The sequence below is a fragment of the Dermacentor silvarum genome, chromosome 1 (genome assembly GCF_013339745.2).
Source record: "Dermacentor silvarum isolate Dsil-2018 chromosome 1, BIME_Dsil_1.4, whole genome shotgun sequence".
In the NCBI taxonomy this organism is placed as follows: Eukaryota; Metazoa; Arthropoda; class Arachnida; order Ixodida; family Ixodidae; genus Dermacentor; species Dermacentor silvarum.
In genome coordinates, this window is record NC_051154.1 from 389,274,938 (window position 1) to 389,295,616 (window position 20,679).

The 20,679-nt window shown below is 47.6% G+C and overlaps 1 protein-coding gene across 5 annotated transcripts in view; it reads right to left on the reverse strand.

Moving 5' to 3' along the window:
* The window catches only part of LOC119437524 (uncharacterized), a 132,249-nt gene that overhangs the window by 97,703 nt on the left and 13,867 nt on the right, over positions 1-20,679 (reverse strand). For all 5 annotated transcript variants that reach the window (XM_049660656.1, XM_049660657.1, XM_049660655.1 and 2 more), the window contains exons 3-4: positions 2,937-3,130; positions 2,126-2,181 (exon numbers count right to left, since the gene is read on the reverse strand). In XM_049660656.1, coding sequence (XP_049516613.1) covers positions 2,126-2,181; positions 2,937-3,130 — 250 coding nt within the window. The remainder of the gene's footprint in view (positions 1-2,125; positions 2,182-2,936; positions 3,131-20,679) is intronic.

Sequence of the window (20,679 nt, forward strand, 5' to 3'; positions counted from 1 at the left end):
ACATGATTTTATAGTACGTGCCAAATGAACACGAAAAGTGCTTCTGAAGCATAGGAGCAATGCAGAACATCAAGTGAGAACAATCCCCGAGTCATGTTGCTAACCATATCAATCAATGCACATTGCATTCTACTGTTCGTATAAATTGACAGATTGCCGTGGATTCATCTCTGCTGGCCAGCTGCATTGCCAAATGACAAGCTAGCTTCTGAAGGCACAGCAAAGGCATCTCAAATTGGGTTAGACTGATAAATTACTTTTTCAGAGCTTTTTAGAAATTTCGGTAGGAAAAAGCAATTATACAAGTGGAGACAATAAAGGCAGATTTATCTTTTTAAATGCCGTGCCGGAGATGTGTTAGTACTGACACTTTTCCTCATCTGGTTTTGTATGCGGTGCAGACACCTGATGAGTTTTACATTCACCCACCAATTGAAGCCATGCATGATACATCAAGATTGTAAACTGGCATGCTCTTTGTGTGAAAGTTCCCAAAAGTTACCAGGCTGAGCTGTTGCTCATTTTAAAATGTAACATAGTCCTTTACTAACAATTACCAATTACCTTAACTTGCCTTGGCCGGACATTTTCCAAAACCTACGATTTTCTATTGCAGAATGGCCCTACCACCCATATTTCATTTCATTGTTTTCCAGCACAAACATACCCTCTCCACATAGTAAAAGTCTCTCAGTAGCAACTCCAGACTTTACCTTCATATTTTTCTTGTCTCATCTTGAGGGAAGGTGTGATTCATACAAGAAGCCAAGATGTTTACCAGCCTATGGTGGCAGCATCAGTTTTCTTCACTGTTCAATGTCCTTTTAGCAAAATTCTGTTAACATCGACGCTCCAGGAAACCAGTTTATATAACACGTTCATTAACACGCTGGCATTAATATGAATTCAGCCTTGGTGGAAGTAACCATTAACCCTTTCCCTACCGTAGACAAGCAGAGCTAGTCCATGCAGTTTGTACTGCTCCCACCCAAGATGAGCTGGGCTTGTCCACGCTGAAACAAGTGCTTGTGCACTGCTGTCTTCAAGCTATCCTGATGAATTTTGCTTAGTTCTCTTTGGCTTCAACAGTTGGGGCAGTAAAAAAATAAAAATGTGCTTAAAGCTTGTATCTTGGCCGAAAAATTTTTCGATGCTGGCAACTGGGATTTAAAAATGGCGTCCTCCTCTGTGGGTGCGCGTGCCAGCAACGCCTCCGCTCCGGAAAAAAATGTCCGCGGATGTTTTGTCGGACTCTGACAGTGAAGAAGTTTGGTTCTTCTCCGAGAGTGGCAGCGAGGATACTTAGCAGCATATCTTCTCGGAATCATTGGATTATGATGACAACAGCGTCTTGACATGTTGGTAGTGGACGCCGATAGATGTTAAGAACCCCCCCATCGTCGCCTCTAGGTTTGTTTTCACGGCTGCGCCTGGCATAAAGGTACATTAGCATGGAACATGGAAACTGTGCACGATATTACTACAGAAAATCGGTCAATCTCCACTGTGCAGTGCAAGGAAGCCCCCCCAACCCTCTCTCCATATTTTCAAAAAAATATGTTGCATGTATCTTAAAAATGAAGTGTCTTTAAGGATATATTTTGGTTGTTTCGATACGTAGAATTAGGCAAATAAAAAAATCGGTATTTTTGTATTATTTTTGGCCAAAAATCTCGGTAGGGAAAGGGTTAATATGAGCTTGCAAAGTTATAACAAACCTTGTGCTGTTTTTCCACCATTACTAACAAGCCATTTTATTAAACAAATTAAAATGTGTGGTTTTAATGCCCTGAGTGTAGTGCAGTGGGCTATAAATGACCCTGTTGCAGAGAACTCTGGAATGAAATTTTAATGTTGGGTGTTGAGTGCACCTAAACATAAGTACATGAGGGTTCTTGCATTTGACCCCTGCAAAAATGAGCTCAGTGGAAGCTGTTACCTGAAAATGAAGCTCATTCATGTCTTGATACACAAGTTGGAGCCTTCACACAACACCAAGACAAAGACAAAGATGAATGGGTGGCTGAGCAACCTAACTTAATAAAAATTCGATATCTTAATAAAGCAACCTCCATTACAATCAATGACTGCCCAGACCATTGCAAGGCAACCACACTCGGCTTACCTGTCGCATTCCGGCTGGTGTTGGGCTTCACCTCGATAGCCTTGCCTTTTTCTGCCCTGTAGCACGGCACAAAAGCCAGAAGGTGTCACTCAACAAGAAAAATAAGGCACAGCTTAAAAACGATTCATCAGCTAATTTTCACAGTTTACTTGCATTAATTCAAATGTCTAGGGATTACACACTACAAAAGCAGTTGTGTTCAACATGGATGAAGATGCTGTGGGTTCATCTTGAACCACATTATATATGGTAGGCTGTGAACATTGGCAATGATAGGTTTAAAGGCTACACACTGCTTCTTCTCTGCAGTTGACTGATCCTGCACCCCCATCTCGAGTAATCTTGCCTCCAAAAGCCAGCGCAACACTTCACTCAGCGGAGTCGGCCCAGTGTGTCTGCTGCCGGTAAGTGTCAAGCTTTAGTTAATCAAGCGCTTTGCCAACCACACCGTGCACTTCTCCCGATACGTCTGTGCAACTTTGGTCATTTATTGCAACCTATGCATTTATCTTCGTTACAATGCGCTAATGAGGCAGCCGCATGTTGCTGTAGCACATGTTGCCTTTTGGGAGAAGCATGCAACAAGTGTGGCAGTGGCAGATGTTAAAACCTATAGCAACATATCACACGGCAGCCTGACTTTTTTTTAAAGACATCAATGTTGTCGTTAGAGGCTCCGTCCAATTTTTTCTTTCCTTTATGAATCTAGCCTACCACCAGGTGTCAGACAAGTTACTTTTGGATGAACAGATCCCCGACGTTACGGAGCAGTGGTTTGCAAGCATGGAAGCCAAATTTAAGCATCACTCACTTCCTGGCTGCCTTCGTCGCAGCACGCTTGCTTCCAGGCAGCTGACACTGAAACTGGAAACCAACGGGAGCAAACGACAGCTGCGTCGAGTCGTTCCAGGGAGGCCGCTCTGAATCCTTGGAAGCTACATGTGCAGCCTTGAAGTTGTCATGGCAGTCAACACAGCTGCCCACTGATGTTGCATCGGTGATGAACTGTACAGAGATAAAAGAGGTGCTTACAGCTGGCTTCCCAGAGACTGTGAGCTCAGTGCCCACTGTTACCACAGTAACCTAAGACAACCTACGAATTCGATACAAGCTCTGCCCAATACCCACTGTGGTAGCCCAGCAGCTACGGTAGACCTGCCAACCCCACACTGCAGTACAAAAAATGCCAAAAATACTAAAATTGCATAGAAAAATACTAAAATGCCATTTTATTGCTCAGAAGCTTTCTTAGCGGAATAAAATATGTAACAAACATATCACAAAAGAGGCACACAAGGTTCTTACATCTTGGAAGTGGAGGGCTGGGCTAGTACAGAGGCCATTGCAGCCTTGGCCTTCCTGAGAAAGTCTTTATCGAACACCTGCTCATGGCACTTCCCTGACTGGGCACATCTTCCAACAAGCAACTGCTCCAGTGTCTTTTTTGACATGGAGGCACGGAACTTTGTGTGCGCCTTTTTTTTACTTTGCTGAAAACTCTTTCACACTCTGCATTACTATGCGGGAGTGTCAAGACCCCCAACATAACTTTTGAAAGTTTCGCATACTTCAAAGTACCACCCACTTCACGAAGATCAGAGACCACACGCCACTGCTCATCAATCTGCTCCTGCTTAGTTAATTCAGCGGGTAGTTCTTTCAATTATAGACGGCCAAACTCAGCCTGAATGTCGTCCAAAGCAGAATTCATACCTTGCCCCTCTTGAACTGGTACAAGCACTGGGAAGCGGTTGATTAGGTACTTGATATCAGCAAACCTGGTGTGTTCAATAGAAGCAAGCCTTGCCACTTCTGCACTCAACAGTTCACACTTCAGTGGAAATTTGGAGATCGTGTACTCTGTTGCTGTTATGAAGAACCTTCTGATTCGTGTAAAAAAACTCTTCCCTCGCTTCTTTCTTCAGGTTTTGCAAGCTCTCCGTGGTCTGACTGCCAATTACTAGGTCTTCATCACCTTATTGGTTGGCGGAAGACATGTAGTCAATGTCGGTCAGCTCATCAGTTCTTTTGATAACTGAAGGTTTGACAAACCGCAACATCAGCTCTCTTAGCAGGTTGCTAAGCACATCTCGGAGCAGATGCACTTGAGGGGCTCCAGATTGCAGGAACACATTCGCCTTTTTGAACTCTGGAATTACAGACAGCAAGAAGTCGGAACATGCCCTGTTTATCTTTGACGAAAGGAATATGAATAGCCTTCTCTGTTCAAGATGCTGTTTTGGACTCTCTTAGAAGAAGCTGTATCCAACACAGGGACACTGGTGTCCAGTCTTGGTCTTTTGTTCTGATGACTGCTCTCTGCTTTCTTTGCATGTTTCTGAGGGTCAGTCCTGAGGTCACATGGTTTCATGGGTAGCTTCAAGACCTGTCGAGATGGCCTTACTTCACTGTTGAAGAAGCTAAGCAGTGGCTGCCACTGCTCCACAAACAGTCTCAGGCTCCTGCCGAGGGACAGCCACCTAGTGCTGACATGCTTCAAGATCTTTTTTGGCCTCTACATCGTGGAGACTAGAAAGTTTTCAGCTTGTCCTTCCTTTTCGAGCTTTTCTGAAGGTAGTAGAAAACATCAACTAGTACCACATCAAACATTCACTGGAAGGCATGCTGAGCTTTTCTGTGGTGCCAGATTGATTAAATGGCAACAACATCCTACGATGGCGATCCTCTCATGACTTTTTTTAAGCACAGCAGCAACTCCATTCTTCGTTCCAATCATGACTGGCGCGTTATCACACGCCATACCGATGCAGTTCTGGAGCGGTATGTTCTTGCTCTTTAGCGTGTCCACAACGCACCAATGTTTCGTCCTGTGGAGTTGCCTTCGAGAGCAGGCATCGCAAAGAAGGCAGTGCGAACAGTCCTGTCACAGAACATCACCACGATGGGATAAAGTTTTGCATACTTGCTGGCATCATTGCTCCCATCAGTGGCAACAGAGAACGAAGGGTGCTTTAGGTGGCTTGTCACCTCGTCGATTGCATTGTTGGCCATTGCCTTCACAGTTGCAGTGGTCTTTGTACGGGCACAGGCACAGTTTTTGGCTTCCTTCGAATTGGGGAACATTTTCCTAAACAGGTCTCCAGCGTGATCAGAAGCTGTGAATGGCACGTGTTCGATCAGGAACGCAGTAAAAAAGCACTCCTTTCGAGTAGTATTGTCGAGATCCACTCTGCTGAAGTGCCCCCTCCAAGTTTCACGTTGCAGTTCACTAGTTTCACCGAGTCTGTGTTTCTTCGTATTAAGATGAAGCACGATGTCCTGGCGACCAGCGTGCGCAATGTTCACATGAAAGCAGCACAAACTACAAAATGCGTAGCGTTCACCTTTACGTGACCTCTTCATAAACGGAAAGTTAGTCAAATAACTGGCGATAAACACTTGGAAGTATTTCTTCTCAGACATCTCGTGAGCAGCTTGCACTGGATCATGCGTTACAGCTCCGACAAAAAAAAACAACGTACACAATGCACGACACGAAGCCCACGGGACAACAAAGAAAAGCAAGCACATTTCCGCGAAGTCAACGGCTTTTGGCTTTGGCTCAAGCCTGATACAAGCCAATACAGTGTTGCCAGCGTTGCCTCGCGAAATGGCGAGACGCCGCCAGTAGATTTTATTGTGCAGGCCAACATTCATTTTGCAAAGTTTTCGGCACAAAACATAAAAAATCGTAAAAATATAGTTGTCATTACGGTACTCGTAAAAATGTACTGAAAATCGGGCACTTTAGGAATTTGGCAGGTCTGCTATAGCATAGCGCTGCTAAGCTCGAGGTCGCACGTTCGGTCCCAGCTGCGGTGGCCACATTTAGATGGAGGTAAAATGGAGGCATGATGGAGGTATAAGACGAATTTTTTTTCTGTAATTTTTTGTCGGTGCATCTGATAAAACGGTGCGACTTATGTATGTTTTTTTTTTCGGAAAAACTGCCGGCAAAATCGGATTTGATGTTATGGCCACGTGAAGCGCACTGGTTAACTTAATTGCTATGGGTTCTGTGCGCACTATCGAGGTGGCGGGTAGGTTCTTCTCGTGATCGAGTTCCCGAGTGCCGTGCGAAAAGGATGGAGCAGCAACGCAAGCGGCGGCAGGCCGACCGCGAGTCAGCCGACCCCGAATTCCTCGCATCTGCAGATCACTTTCAAGATACGGCGCGCGCCACTGCGCTAACTACGCAGTTGCTTCCAGATTACCAAGCCCCCCTCTGCCTACCTCCCACGCTGCCTTCCCGCCTTCCTCCCTTGTGCACGATTTGGCTCACCGTCGGATGCTTTCACTCGCACATACAGCATATGGCGTGCGGGGACGATGTTATCGTCCTTGAACTTTACACGGAACATCACGGCAACCACGACGGCAGAAATGCGCCTGGAGTGGAAATATATGGCACACATACGCTTGCACGTGACTTGCGTTCACAGAGTGACACTTCACTATGACTTTTTTTTAAATCGCTTACCGAATGAACAGGTGCATCTTATACACCGGCGTGACTTATATACGTTTTTTCCCAGAAAATCTGCCGTTTACAGGGGGGTGCGTTTTATACAAAAGTGCAACTTACAGACCGCAAAATACGGTACTTATATTTAGATACACATTAAGAAACCCCATGCAGTCAAAATTATTCCGAAGTCTGCCACTATTGTGTGCCTTTTAATCAGATGTTGGTTTTGGTGTGTAATACACACAAGTGAAAATTTTTTCAAGCTCCATTTACAAAGTATTATTGCACTTGCCCTCTCTGCCTCTACTTTCCAAAGAATAGCTCCAAAAGAGAGCCAATTTTGAAAGAATCGTCTCTGCCAGGACGTCCCGGAGATGAGGGATAGCGTGATGGGCTGGATCATCTATGGAAATTATCTGAATTGGATTTAGTGCAAGGACGTGTCTAGCTCGAAGAGAAATTGTACAGGCACCTTGACAACAAGAATATCAGCGTCAATGGCTTAAACAAAGAGTGCTTCGGAAATAGAATTAATCAACCTCCTACTCCTTGAATCGGACAACTTTGCTTTTTCGGAGTCATATAGCGAAATTCTTAGTGAAACGCTCATCCTTTTCAAGAAAAATAGGGTTCCATGACAAAAGGAAAGAGCCTGACAAGGTACTGGTCACCCATAAAACAGTTGGCATTGTGCACAAGTACGTCACAACGATTTTACAATAAATTTTACAAGCATGCTAAACAGGATGACACAGTAAGTCAACATGCATAAAATTTATACAATAAAATGACTAGAATGCATACACAACTTATCGCACAATAGATATAAACTAAAAATACATATCTATTTTCACAGAAATATAAAAAATGTCAGTTATAATACACACAACAATATTTCAAAGCTGACAAATAAGTGCGAGAGAAAATCATCTCAAAGGTAGCGAAATAAATGTAGAGTATATCGATTAAATAAATACCTGATTCCGTTTGTTCAATTAGGTGTTTTTTAATGGTAGATTTAAGACATTTTTGTAAAAGGTAATATTCAGTTTCAAAAGCAAATCAACTTATTACTGAGGAAACTTGGTAGCTTTGTGTTGGCTTGCCATAATTAGTGTGCATTATTGATACAAGTTTACATTTTAAGAAAAACATATCGGCTGCTGGAATTATCTGGACAAGAAAAATACAATTGATGATGATGGATGTAATTAAGTAGACAGAAAATATATACTTGTGTTGCAAAGGATGCCATGTTTCTGAATTAGCAGTGACGTGGGTAAATCTGAACGTCTGCCATAAAACCCTTCTATAGCACGCAAAGAGTGTCTCCGAGTTGAAATGAGTTTTAGGTAATTACTGGAATTAGGGACGTATATAGTGTATTGACCAATACGGGCGCCAGCAGAAGTCAAAGACAACGTTTGTTGTTGTTGGTGCTTGCGCTGGCTCCTTTTGGCCATTGCCTGTTTCTGCGCATTCATATAAATGACAAGCGCTTAAGCATACTATCAATTGGTGGAGCGTGCTCGTTCCCTGTGCATCCTGGAACTCTGAACCCAGACTCTACCCCCAGCCTCGACAATGCCTGGTGACGTGCCCCAGCAAGGTGCTTCCGCACCAACGGTGGTCGCCTGCTCTGGCGTAGCCCAACAGCGAGACCCTGTCATTGTCAACGGCACCGATGAGCACGACGTCGAGGACTGGCTCACTTTGTATGAGCGGGTAAGAGCCCACAATAAGTGGGATGATGGCGACAAGCTCAGCAACGTCAACTTCTACCTGGCGGGCGCAGCACAGCTGTGGTTCCACAACCTAGAAGCTGATATCACCAATTGGTCATCCTTTAAAACGAGCTTCGCGGAAGTCTTCGGCCATCCCACTGTTCGCAAGCTTTGCGTGGAATGCTTACGCGGTCGCACCCAGCAATCCAGCGAGAACTTCACGTCCTACATTGAGGATATTCTAGACCTCTGCCGCGCATCACCCCTGCTATGTCCGAAGCTCATAAAATCTGACACATCATGAAGGGGATCGAGGACGACGCTTTCCAAATGCTCATTGCCAAAAATCCCCAAACAGGCACAGACGTGGTTCAGTACTCTCAGAGCTACGATCAGTTGCAGAAACAGCGCATTTCTACACGACTACCGAGCTCTGACCTGGCCAACATGTCGGCATGAACTGTAGGCGCCGTTTCAACTAATACCACAATGTTAATACAGCAGATCCAGCAGTTTGTCCAAGAAGAAGGGCACGACAATTGTCCCTTGTTCCCTGTGTCCCGGCCTCAGCGCAGGGGCTTGCTCGGACAGGCCATAGAGGAGCAAATTTCTGAGACACTACCAACCACATTCCAGCATCCGCCTGTTTCCACTCCTCTGACCTACGCTGAAGTCACACGCAGTCATCAGCAATGCCACTCAGCCCAGATCCTGGTCGACCAAGGAAATTTCTACGATGCGCGTGCACCTATCCGCCACCTTTTCGCCATCCTGCACCACCGTCAACTAATCCATGGCTAACCTTGAACAATAGACCTATTTGTTACCGTATTTACTCGAATCTAGGCCGACTCCGATTCTAAGCCGACCCCCCAAAAGTTCGAAGTCCGAAAAAAAAAAAATCTTATCTCGAATGTAGGCCGAACGAAAAAGCGAGGACAGCATTCGCAAAATGAAACGGCATTTATTAAATTTGAACATGCCGAGCTCATTCTATGTCACTATCGCTGCTAGCCTCGTCGCTATCTTCCTTACTGCTGACATCTTCAAATAGTGCGCTATATTCAGTACCATCCAGCGCATTAGAGATGCTGCATTTTTGGAAGGAGCGCACGTTGCGGCGCACGCAAAAACCATCCCTCCAACGACAGACCGATGCCGAAGTTCCGCCCGGTTTGAACGTTTGACGATGCCTCTACGGCTAGCTCAACTACCGTATTTACTCGATTCTCACGCTTCCTCGATTGTAACGCGCACCCGTTTTCCGTGAGGAAAAATTTGGAAAAATAAATTTCCTCCCGATTTACTGATGTTGCGATCAATAAAAAAAGTCGCAGTTTCGCCCGAAAGGCGATGCATCGAATGCGGTAGCAAATTAGTAGACCGCTATTAACAAGCACGGTGTCACGCGCGCTCAAGCTAACATGAACACACCTCGCTCGTTGACCGCGGAAACGAACTGTCAAAACGCTGGAGACGAAGCGCGCCTTCGTGCTAGCATGCCTCTCGCTTCAACGCGGCGGCGGCGAAAACACGGCGCGCGGCGGACTTTACCAGTCGCAGATTGCTTTCAAGATAGGGCCAAGCCTGATAGTATCGCCGGAGTGGATCGTCGCAGATTACGTCCTGCTTCGGTCCACTGAAACCGTTCCGCATTGCTTTGCTGGCGAAAATCCTCTCCTTCTGTTTGCGCCAGTCCCGCTCGCAAGTTTCGGATTCTCCGAACGCCCGTGATGCGGCCCGATTTCCGTCCGTCTCCGCACAGATTTCCGTCCGTCTCCTTTTAAATGCGTCATCATGATGAACTCGGTACTTCATGCTGATAGATAGAGCAGACGCTGAGAACGTGAAGACAGACGGTAGACTATTGCCTAAGCACGTGTACTGCAGCACACGGAGGAAGCTTCCGCATGCTACGGTAGCTAGGCACGACGCGCGTGCGAGGCGGCCATTTTGAAATGCCGACGCAGATTTAGGGTCGTGTTGAAAGTGCGCGTTAGATTCGAGTAAATACAGTATTCGTTTAGAAAGCGGCACTATAGTGGCATCGCCCATTTGGTGCCATTATGATAACGCCACACCGCGCGCCGATGCTGCACCATACCGATACTACCGATACGACGCAGGTCAAAATGGCGACGTCGCTCGTGTACTTCATCTGGCTACTGGCGCGGCTAGTAGCGGCTGCGATACTGACTTTTCTAGATGGCGCTAACTATGCACCATATTTATCAGTTTCAGTTAAAGACTGGCGCGTTCTTTAAAATCCTCGAATCTAAGCCGACCCTAGAGTTTCGTATGTGATTATTTGAAAAAAACTATCGGCCTAGATTCGAATAAATACGGTACTTCTGTTGTCTACCTGGCCATGTCGCACGTTTCTGCAGTCGTCATGACTTCCGTCCTAGTGCGGGCGAAGACAATCAATGCTACTTTCGTTCTGAGCCACGGCACCCGATATCCTCCCACTCAACAATGGACACCTGCTCACCGAATCGACGTGGCTACGACACACGTCGGTCACCCTCACCACGTCGTTGTTCACTTTCCCCAATGGTTCGTCACCCCCCACAATTGCAAGCGGAAAACTGCCCCTCACAGTGCCGGAGGCAAGAACTGCACTCGTGTCAACAACTTCAGGGCCTCGATTTCTACCTGCAAACGAAATAACCGTGAACGAAAAGTGGTGTTTAAAAGTACGTGGATGCTTCAAATAAATCGGTTGTAAGTTCGGCGACTGTGTGTGTGTTTGCCTCCTTCTGGTCCTGCGTCTTGGTTTTTTCGCTTTAGAACATGAACCCTAGCCCAACAATTCATGCTTCTAAAAAACCGTGAACATCGAAGGTGTTTCTGTGCAAGCACTCGTCGATACTGGAGCCGCTGTGTCTGTTCTTAGTGGAGAGCTGTGCTGCAAGTTAAAAAAGATAGCGATTCCACTTTCCAACGTCTCCCTGCGTACCGCAACCACGCACCACATTCACCCTTCAATGGCATGCACAGCTCGCCTTGTCATTCAGGACATTTTGTACATAGTCGAATTTGTCATTTTTCACCATGTTCTCACAACGTTATTTTCGATTTGGACTTTCTCGCTACTAACAATGCTCTTGTTGACTGTGTGCGTGCCGAACTTGAGTTGTCGCCAATGTGCGACGCCACATCTGACAAGCCACCTTCTTCTCGAATGGTCGTCGCCGCGGACACTGACATCCCTTCTTTGTCTTCTGTTTTTGTGCCACTTTCTTGCAGCTATGCTTCCTCTTCCACTGCCCTGTTTGAGCCCTTCGAAGCCTTCACCTCTCAAAAAAACTACCTCCCTTTTGCAGTTCTCACAGTCAAATTCTTGCAGCGCCATCTATGTCACAAATCGGTTCTCTTCCACAGCCACGTTATTCCGTGGTGAATATATAGGTCTGCTTGAGGATATTGATTCCGCATACTCTACTCAACTGCCTGACGACACGATAGGTCTCCTCGTCGACAGCATTACTCCTGCTACCACCGCCGATTTGTCCTCCTTAAAGGCTTTCCATTCGTCCATTGATTCCAATCTCCTGCCTGCCCAACATACCCAACTCTTGGCGCTGCTCACCAGCTTTCGGTTATCGTTCGATCATAAACAGTCTTCCTTGGACTGCACATCCACCAACGTTCACCACATTCACACTGCAACCCATGCACCCCTGCGCCAGTGCCCATACCGAGTTTCTCATGCTGAGCGCCATGTCATTGATGAACAAGTCAACGACATGCTTCATCGTGGCGTAATACAGCCATCACACAGCCCTTGGGCTTCCCCAGTTGTGCTGGTAAAGAAAAAGAACGGTAGCATTAGATTTTGCATTGTTGTTATAGGACACCTCTGGTCGCTTAGCTCGTTGAGCGATTCGTCTACAAGACTATGACATCCGTGTTGTCTACGAGTCCGGCTGTAAGCATTCGGATTCTGATGCTCTTTCACGCTCGCCACTGCCCGATGAGTATGGTGCTGCGTCTGTATCCAGCTATGATTCTTCGTCTCTTACATACACCAAAACGTCGGCTGAGCAACACCGGGATCCTTGGATAGCCTCTCTTCTGGAGTATTTATCTCAGCCGTCACCACGCTCACTTTGGCGCGCTGCTCGTCACTTTGCCATCCGCGATGGGCTTCTGTACCGCCGCAACTACCTATCTGATGGCCGTAAATGGTTGCTAGTGATTCCTCGTCATTTATGTTCCGACATCTGTGCCTCTTCTCATGCGAATCCGCAATGTGCCCATGCCAGTGTACTAAAGACGAATGCAAGCCTCTGGCTTCGATACTACTGATGCGGAATGTAACGCTTCGTTCGGCAGTACGTCCACTCATGCTCCAAGCGCCAAGGCCGCAAGAGCCCACCTCACAAGATTACAGGGCTGCTCCAACCATTGCCTTGTCCCTCCCATCCTTTCGACCGTATCAGCATTGGTTTGTACGGCCCTCTACAGTACTCCCCAGATGGCAACCGCTGGGTTATCGTCGCCGTGGACCATCTCACGCGCTACGCCGAAACTTCAGTGCTTCCGGTGGCCATAACAGGTGAAGTTGACTTGTTCATCCTTCGCAACCTTGTTCTTTGACACAGTGCACCTCGCGAGCTACTGAGTGACCGTGGTCATTCATTCCTCTAAGCTGTAGAAGCCCTCCTCCGCGAATGCAACATTGTCCATAGAACTACAAGCACATATCATCCGCAAGCCAATAGTATGACTGAACGCTTTATTCATACTCTCGGCGACATACTCGCCATGTACGTTTCCGCTAACCACACTAACTGGGACTGCATCCTTCCCTTTGTTACGTATGCTTACAATAGCGCCACTCAGTCTACCACGGGCTTCTCTCCCTTCTTTCTTCTTTATGATCGCGAACCTTCTTCGTTTATGGACACAATTCTTTTGTATCGCCCCGACGCTTCAGAATCTACTCCTCTATCCGAAGCCGCCACTTCTGCCGAAGAATGTCGTCAGATCGCCCACTCACTCACCGCGCAAGATCAGGCCAGCCAGAAACATAATCAAGATGCAAGCTTGTCTTTTCCTTCATATTATTACACGCATATTGCACATTTTTTCTGTACGATGCACGCGGGCACCCAGACAAAGAAGACAAACTCCTCCTTGCTCTCGAGCTGTCGGCTGAACTGGCCAGCGCTGCAGCTATTCTTTGTAAATATACTTTGTAAATAGCCTCCAGTACTCTATCCTTCTTTCTCGTAACAATATTCATCTGGAACGCTGGTATGGCTTTGCATTCCGTCCTCTACTCGCAACCTTTCCACAAAGTTCAGCTCAAAATACCGGGATCTATGACAGATGTCCCCGGTCAACTAAGTCATTGAGCCTATTCACTCATCTATGGACCAATGGTGTTGCAGACGCGAAACTGTTCATATCGACCGATTGAAGCTGCACTATGACCCACCCATGCTGCCTGTTCCATAGGTCGCCAGGATGGCTCCTTTTTCACCAGGGAGCGATTGTAGTGACAAATACCGGCGCCAGCAGAAGACGAAGAATACGTTTGCTGTTGGTGGTGCTTGCGCTCGCTCCATTTGGCCGTTGCCTGTTTCTGCGCATTCATATAAACGACGAGTGCATTTACCCTTAAAGGGTCCCTGAAACGGTTCGGACAAATTTTGTAGACACGTAGGGTACAGCTACAGTAAAACATTCGCATCACAATTTAAGTGAAGCATCTCATATTAAGAGAGCTATGGATGATTACAAGTTACCCTCCTCCCTAGCCATGCATTTCGTCCTCAACTCGTTCGCCAAGTGATCGGGGCTAACCTCCATCTTCGCTGGCTCTACGTCCCATGTTGTGACATGTCATCTACTTTCGGTTGTCTTTGAGTCAGCGCGCGAAGGCTCTCCAACCTCTCTGCTAGCCGCCCGGCCGCCGATCCCCAGCGAGAGTGATCAAGCAGCATGTGTTGCGAGCATTCTGTCGCAGTGCCAAGCATGTCTGATATTCCGGTAACCACAGGCGAGCAGAGTGTTTTGACGGATAGCCAAAGGCGTAAACTAAAGCCCTTCCCTACCGCTGTGATGAAGGAGCTTCGTAGACATACGTGAGAGGCCTGATCGGCATGCACGGTCCAGCCATCTGGTGACGCAGAGCTTAATCAGCCATATACAGAGCTAATATTCCTGTAACCAAGTGTAAAACATTTTAAACATATAAAAATACTACGTGTTCAAGATCACGCTCCTGCCAAAAATTTGAGGCAGCAGCAAAGTAGAAAAAACTTGGTTACTGCTATATTAGTTGTTTGTTTGGTTGAGCTTTGTGCCACCAGCTGGCTGCACCGTGCAAGCAGTTAACGTTTGCACCTCCGTTATAGTGGCTAGTACCTCCGTTCATCACGTAAAACGTGGTAAAACGGCCAGTACACTTGCGCTAGTGTTTACCTAATACCACACACGCTAAACTCTACATTGTGGCAATCTTTTGACATTAAGTGACGGCCGCAAACGCGTAAATGCTGGCGCCATTTGGATACCAACAGTCCGATGCGCTGCAGCCACTCTGCTCGTCTGCTGCCTTGCAGCGGGGCACGATGTCGCAGCTTGTCGTCATGACTTCCGTCCTAGTGCGGGCGAAGACAATCGGGACTACTTTCGTTCAGAGCTACCGCGCCCGATGTCCTCCCATTCAACGATGGACACCAGCTCACCAAATCGCCATGGCTACGACACATGTCGGTCGCTCTCACCATGTCGCCGTTCACTTTCCCCAATGGTTCGTCGCACCCCACCAGTCCAAGCGGAAAACCAGCCCTCGCAGTTCCGGAGGCAAGAACTGCGCTCGTGTCGACAACTTTAAGGCCTCGATTTCTACCTGCGAACGAAATAACCGTGAATATCGAAGGTGTTTCTGCGCAAGCACTTGTCGATACTGGTGCTGCTGTGTCTGTGCTTAGTGGAGAACTGTTCCGCTAGTTAAAAAAGATAACGATACCGCTTTCCGATGTGTCTCGGCGTACTGCGACCGCGCACCACATTCAACCTTCAGTGGCATGCACAGCTCGTCTTGTCATACAGGACATTTTGTACACAGTCGAATTTGTCGTTTTTTTGCCATGTTCTCACGACGTTATTTTGGGTTGGGACTTTCTCGCTACTAACCATGCAGTTGTTGACTGCGCGTGTGCCGAACTTGAGTTGTCGCCGATGTGTGCCACCGCTTCTGACAAGCCACTTTCTCGAGTTGTCGTCGCCGTGGACTCTGACATCCCTCCTTTGTCTTCTGTTTTTGTGCCACTTTCTTGCGACTCTGCTTCCGATTCCACTGCCCTGCTTGCGCCCTCCTAAGCCTTCACCTCTCGCAAGAACTTCCTCCTCCCTTTTGCAGTTCTCACGGTCGAAAACTCTTGCAGCGCCATTTACGTCACGAATCGGTTGTCTTCCACAGCCACGTTATACCGTAGTGAATGTATAGGCCGGCTTGAGGATATTGATTCTGCCTACTCTACTCAACTGCCTGACGACACGATAGGCCTTCTCGTCGACAGCATTACTCCTACCTCCGCCGATTCGTCCTCAGAGGCATTCCTCCCGTCAATTGATTCCACACTCCCGCCTGCACAGCGTACCCAACTCTTGGAGCTGCTCGCCTGCTTTCGGATGTCGTTCGATCATAAGCAGTCTTCCTTGGACCGCACATCCACCAACAATCACCGCATTGACACTGGAACCCATGCACCCCTGCGCCAGTGCCCATACCGAGTTTCTCATGCTAAGCGCCATGTCATTGATGAACAAGTCAACGACATGCTTCATCGTGGCGTAATACAGCCGTCACACAGCCCTTGGGCTTCCCCAGTTGTGCTGGTAAAGAAAAAGGACGGTAGCATTAGCTTTTGCATTGATTATAGGCACCTTAACAAGATCACACGAAAAGATGTTTATCCGCTGCCCAGAATTGACAACGCCCTCGATTGCTTGCAAGGAGCAGAGTTCTCTTTGGACCTTCGATCTGGGTACTGGCAGGTCCCTATGGATGAACCTGACCGTCCCAAGACTGCTTTTGTAACCCCAGACGGTTTATATGAGTTTAACGTCATGCCATTCGGCCTTTGTAATGCGCCTGCCACCTTCGAACGTCTCATGGACAACATTCTTAGAGGCCTCAAATGGCACACGTGTCTGTGCTACCTGGACGGCGTCGTAGTCTTTTCGAAGGACTTTGCCTCCCATTGCCTTTCAGACGCTGGATTGCAGCTTAATTTGAAGAAGTGCCACTTTGCCGACCGCTGACTTACCATCTTAGGCCATGTTGTCAGCAAGGACGGTGTCCTTCCCAACCCTCCAAAGCTTTGCGCCATCGCCGAGTTCCCCAGGCCGTCTACGCTGAAAGAACTCCGTAGCTTTATCGGGCTGTGTTCGTACTTTCACCAATTCGTGCGTAATTTCGCGTCCATAATCGCCCCCTTAACGCCGCTGCTTGCCAACAGCCAAGGCATCTCGGCATGGTCTACAGCTCGCGAAGACGCGTTCGCCACATACGCCGTCTTTTGATATCCCCACCTATCCTACGCCACTTTGAACCAGACGCTCCCACAGAAATCCACACGGATGCTAGTGGAGTAGGCCTCGGCGCTATTCTTGCCCAGCGTAAGTCTGGCTTCGAAAAGTACGTCGTCTCTTACGCCAGCCGCACTCTCACCAAAGCGGAAACAAACTATTCAGTCACCGAAAAAGAATGCCTTGCAATGGTTTGGTCAATCACCAAATTTCGACCTTACGTATATGGCCGTCCATTTGACGTCGTGACTGATCACCATGCCATGTGCTGGTTGTCATCATTAATGGACCCCTCTGGTCACCTAGCTCGTTGGGCGCTTCGTCTACAGGACTATGACATCCGTGTTGTCTACCGTTCCGGCCGTAAGCATTCGGATGCCGACGCTCTTTCGTGCTTGCCACTGCCCGATGAGGATGGTGCCGCGTCTGTCTCCAGCTACGATTCTTCTTCTCTTACATACACCGACATGCCAGCTGAGCAACGCCGCGATCCTTGAATAGCCTCTCTTCTGGAGTATTTATCTCAGCCGTCACCACACACCACCGACCGCTCACTTCGGCGCGCTGCTCGTCACTTTGCCATCCGTGATGGGCTTCTGTACCACCGCAACTACCTCTCTGACGGCCGTAAATGGTTGCTAGTGATTCCTCGCCATTTATGTTCTGACATATGTGCGTCTTTTCATGCGGATCCGCAATGCGCCAATGCCGGTGTACTAAAGACGTATGCACGCCTCCGGCTACGATATCACTGGCGTGGAATGTACCACTTCGTTCGCCAGTACGTCCACTCGTGCTCCAAGTGCCAACGCCGCAAGAGCAGACCTAACAAGATTACAGGGCCGCTCCAACCATTGCCTTGTCCCTACCGGCCTTTCGACCGTATCGGCATTGATTTGTACGGCCCTCTACCGTACACCCCAGATGGAAACCGCTGGGTTATCGTCGCCATGGACCATCTCACGCGCTACGCCGAAACTTCAGCGCTTCCGGCGGCCTCAGCACGTGAAGTCGGCGTGTTCATCCTTCGCAACCTCGTTCGACATTGTGCGCCTCGCGAGCTACTGAGTGACCGTGGTCGTTCATTCCTCTCCGAAGCTGTAGAAGCCCTCCTCCACGAATGCAACATTGTCCATAGAACTACAAGCACATATCATCCGCAAGCCAATAGTTTGACTGAACGCTTTATTCCTACTCTCGGCGACATGCTCGCCATGTACGTTTCCGCTAACCACACTAACTGGGACTGCATCCTTTCCTTTGTTACGTATGCTTACAATAGCGCCACTCAGTCTACCACGGGCTTCTCTCCCTTCTTTCTTCTTTATGATCGTGAACCTTCTTCGTTTATGGACACGATTCTTTTGTATCGCCCCGACGCTTCAGAATCTACTCCTGTATCCGAAGCCGCCACTTATGCCGAAGAATGTCGTCAGATTGCCCGCTCACTTACCGCGCAAGATCAGGCCAGCCAGAAACATAGCCGCGACACAGGCTTGTGTTTTACATCATATTCACCTGGAACGCTGGTATGGCTCCCACGTTCCCTCCTCTACTCCCGGCCTTTCAACAAAGTTCAGCTCAAAGTACGCCAGCCCTTACCGGGTTCTCCGACAGACATCCTCAGTCAACTACGTCATTGAGCCTATTCACCCATCTATGAACCAATGGCGTCGCGGACGCGACACGGTTCATATCGATCGACTGAAGCCGCACTACGACCCACCAGTGCTACCTGTTCCATAGGTCGCCAGGATGGCTACTGTTTCACCGGGGAGTGATTGTAGTGAGAAATACGGGCGCCAGCAGAAGACGAAGAATAAGACGTTTGTTGTTGGTGCTCACGCTCGCTCCGTTTGGCCATTGCCTGTTTCGGCGCATTCATAAAAACGAAGAGCGTATCTACTATTAAACGCGCACTATCAATATCCAGTATCAGGGTTTCTAGCCTTTTTTTGTGGGCCAATCCTGAAGATAATGCTGTCTAAAAAATGTGGGCCGATCCTGAAGATAGTGCAGCACAAAAGTTTAAGCAGCCCGATGCTCTTACTCCCCTCACACAAGGGGTGACGCAAAAGAGCACGGCGTGCAGCGAGTCCATTCAATTCTCACCCTCAACTTGCCAAGGAAGACGGTGTCTTTCATCGACTTGAAGTAAAGGTTAAATCGTCTTCCATTTCGGCTAGCATTACACACCTTCCCAAATGCAGCTGCCGTGACACGAATGGAACCCATGACGTCATGCTTAATAACAGAATGCCATAGCCACTAAGCCACCAGCTCACGTTGATGCGATCATTCCTCAGGGTTCATTTGACAAAGAATTCAAGGACAATTCAAGCACTTCAAGGATGCCAAAGGTGAGAATTCAAGGAGGGGAGAAACAATCTTATTTTGTACACCCACAATGAAAAATATAAATTTTCTTCTTAGCTGCTGACTTAGACATGCTTGAAGCTCTTCAGGTCACTTTTCTAAGTCGACTTTTCCATTGCAATGATGTCAATTGTATCCTGGCATGATGGTTAGTAGTGGTCCACTTAGCCAAAGATACTTGCCATGTTAATGCCAAATGGCTGAAACTTGCTAGGCATTCCTAGGGCTCAAAAATGGAGCCACGATGGCTGCAGCTTGAACAGACTATCAAAACAACAAAATGGTGGCACAGTCTGATCACTAGACCTGTCTGTCTAGCTCCATGATGATTTAAACAAGCCAGTGTTTGGTGGCTGTGGACACGCCATACATTGCAATCATTTAGCGGCACTCAGAATAAAATACTAGGATTGTTTCTCCATCGATAGCGTCCATGGCGTAGCCCCTATGTGGAGTGTTACTTTAAAACTGCCTCCTTGCTTTTCTTATCTTTCCTTATCTATTCTTCCCCCTTTCCCCTCCCCAAGTGCAGGGTAGCCAACCGGGCACCTCCTTGATTTCCCACCCTACCTTTTCCTCTTAGTTCTTCTTTCGCTCTGTTAGTTTAGGTTTATTCAATTGAAGCAAGTTTCTCTGCACGTTCTGCACCTAGGCCTTTGATTCCCCGAGGTACAGCGGTGTCCCTGCACCCCCGTGCTCGACTGCATGGGGTGCAAGGCAAGGTGCCGCTGCGGTGCAGTGCACCCTTGAACCTTTCAGTAAGTTGGTGCAGCCTGGAGCACCACAACTGGCAACACCTGCACCTTTTCATATGTGGTGATGGGCACTTTTTCTGAATCAAACAAACTTTTTGAATGTTCAAAACTTTCCCCCAACCCTAGTCTGCAAGGAATTACAAGAAGCATTTTTATTTTCAAGGAGTTTTAAGGGCCTTTGAATCTCTATTTTCAAGATTTCAAGGTATATGAACCCCGATTCCCCTTACATCAACAGCTAGAAGCACCTGTACATTTTGCGTGTTTTTTTATTACATGTAACTTAGGTTTCGGAGGTACGTAGAGTGACTGCAGTTTATTGCTATATACAGTAAGTGAATGTAGGTTTTTTTCTAAGAGATGCGATAAGGAATAAAATAACTGATGGGGGTGTCCGACAGTGCACTTAAGGTTATGATTGAGCCCAATAGGCATAGAATTTTTTTACTGCGTCTGGCTCCTGTGCACAAGCTACCGAAAGGAGCCAATCGCAGCTGAAAAATTCAATCCCAATCGAGCTCAGTTGCAATGGAGCTCGGTCGTGATTAAATTTCTTGACTGTGACTGGCTCTTCTGCACAAGCTAAGGAAAGAAACCAGTCATAGTAAAAAAAATTCGATACTTACCGGGCTTGATCGCAATCGAATGGGCCCGTGCAACACATGGATATTAAAAAGCAGG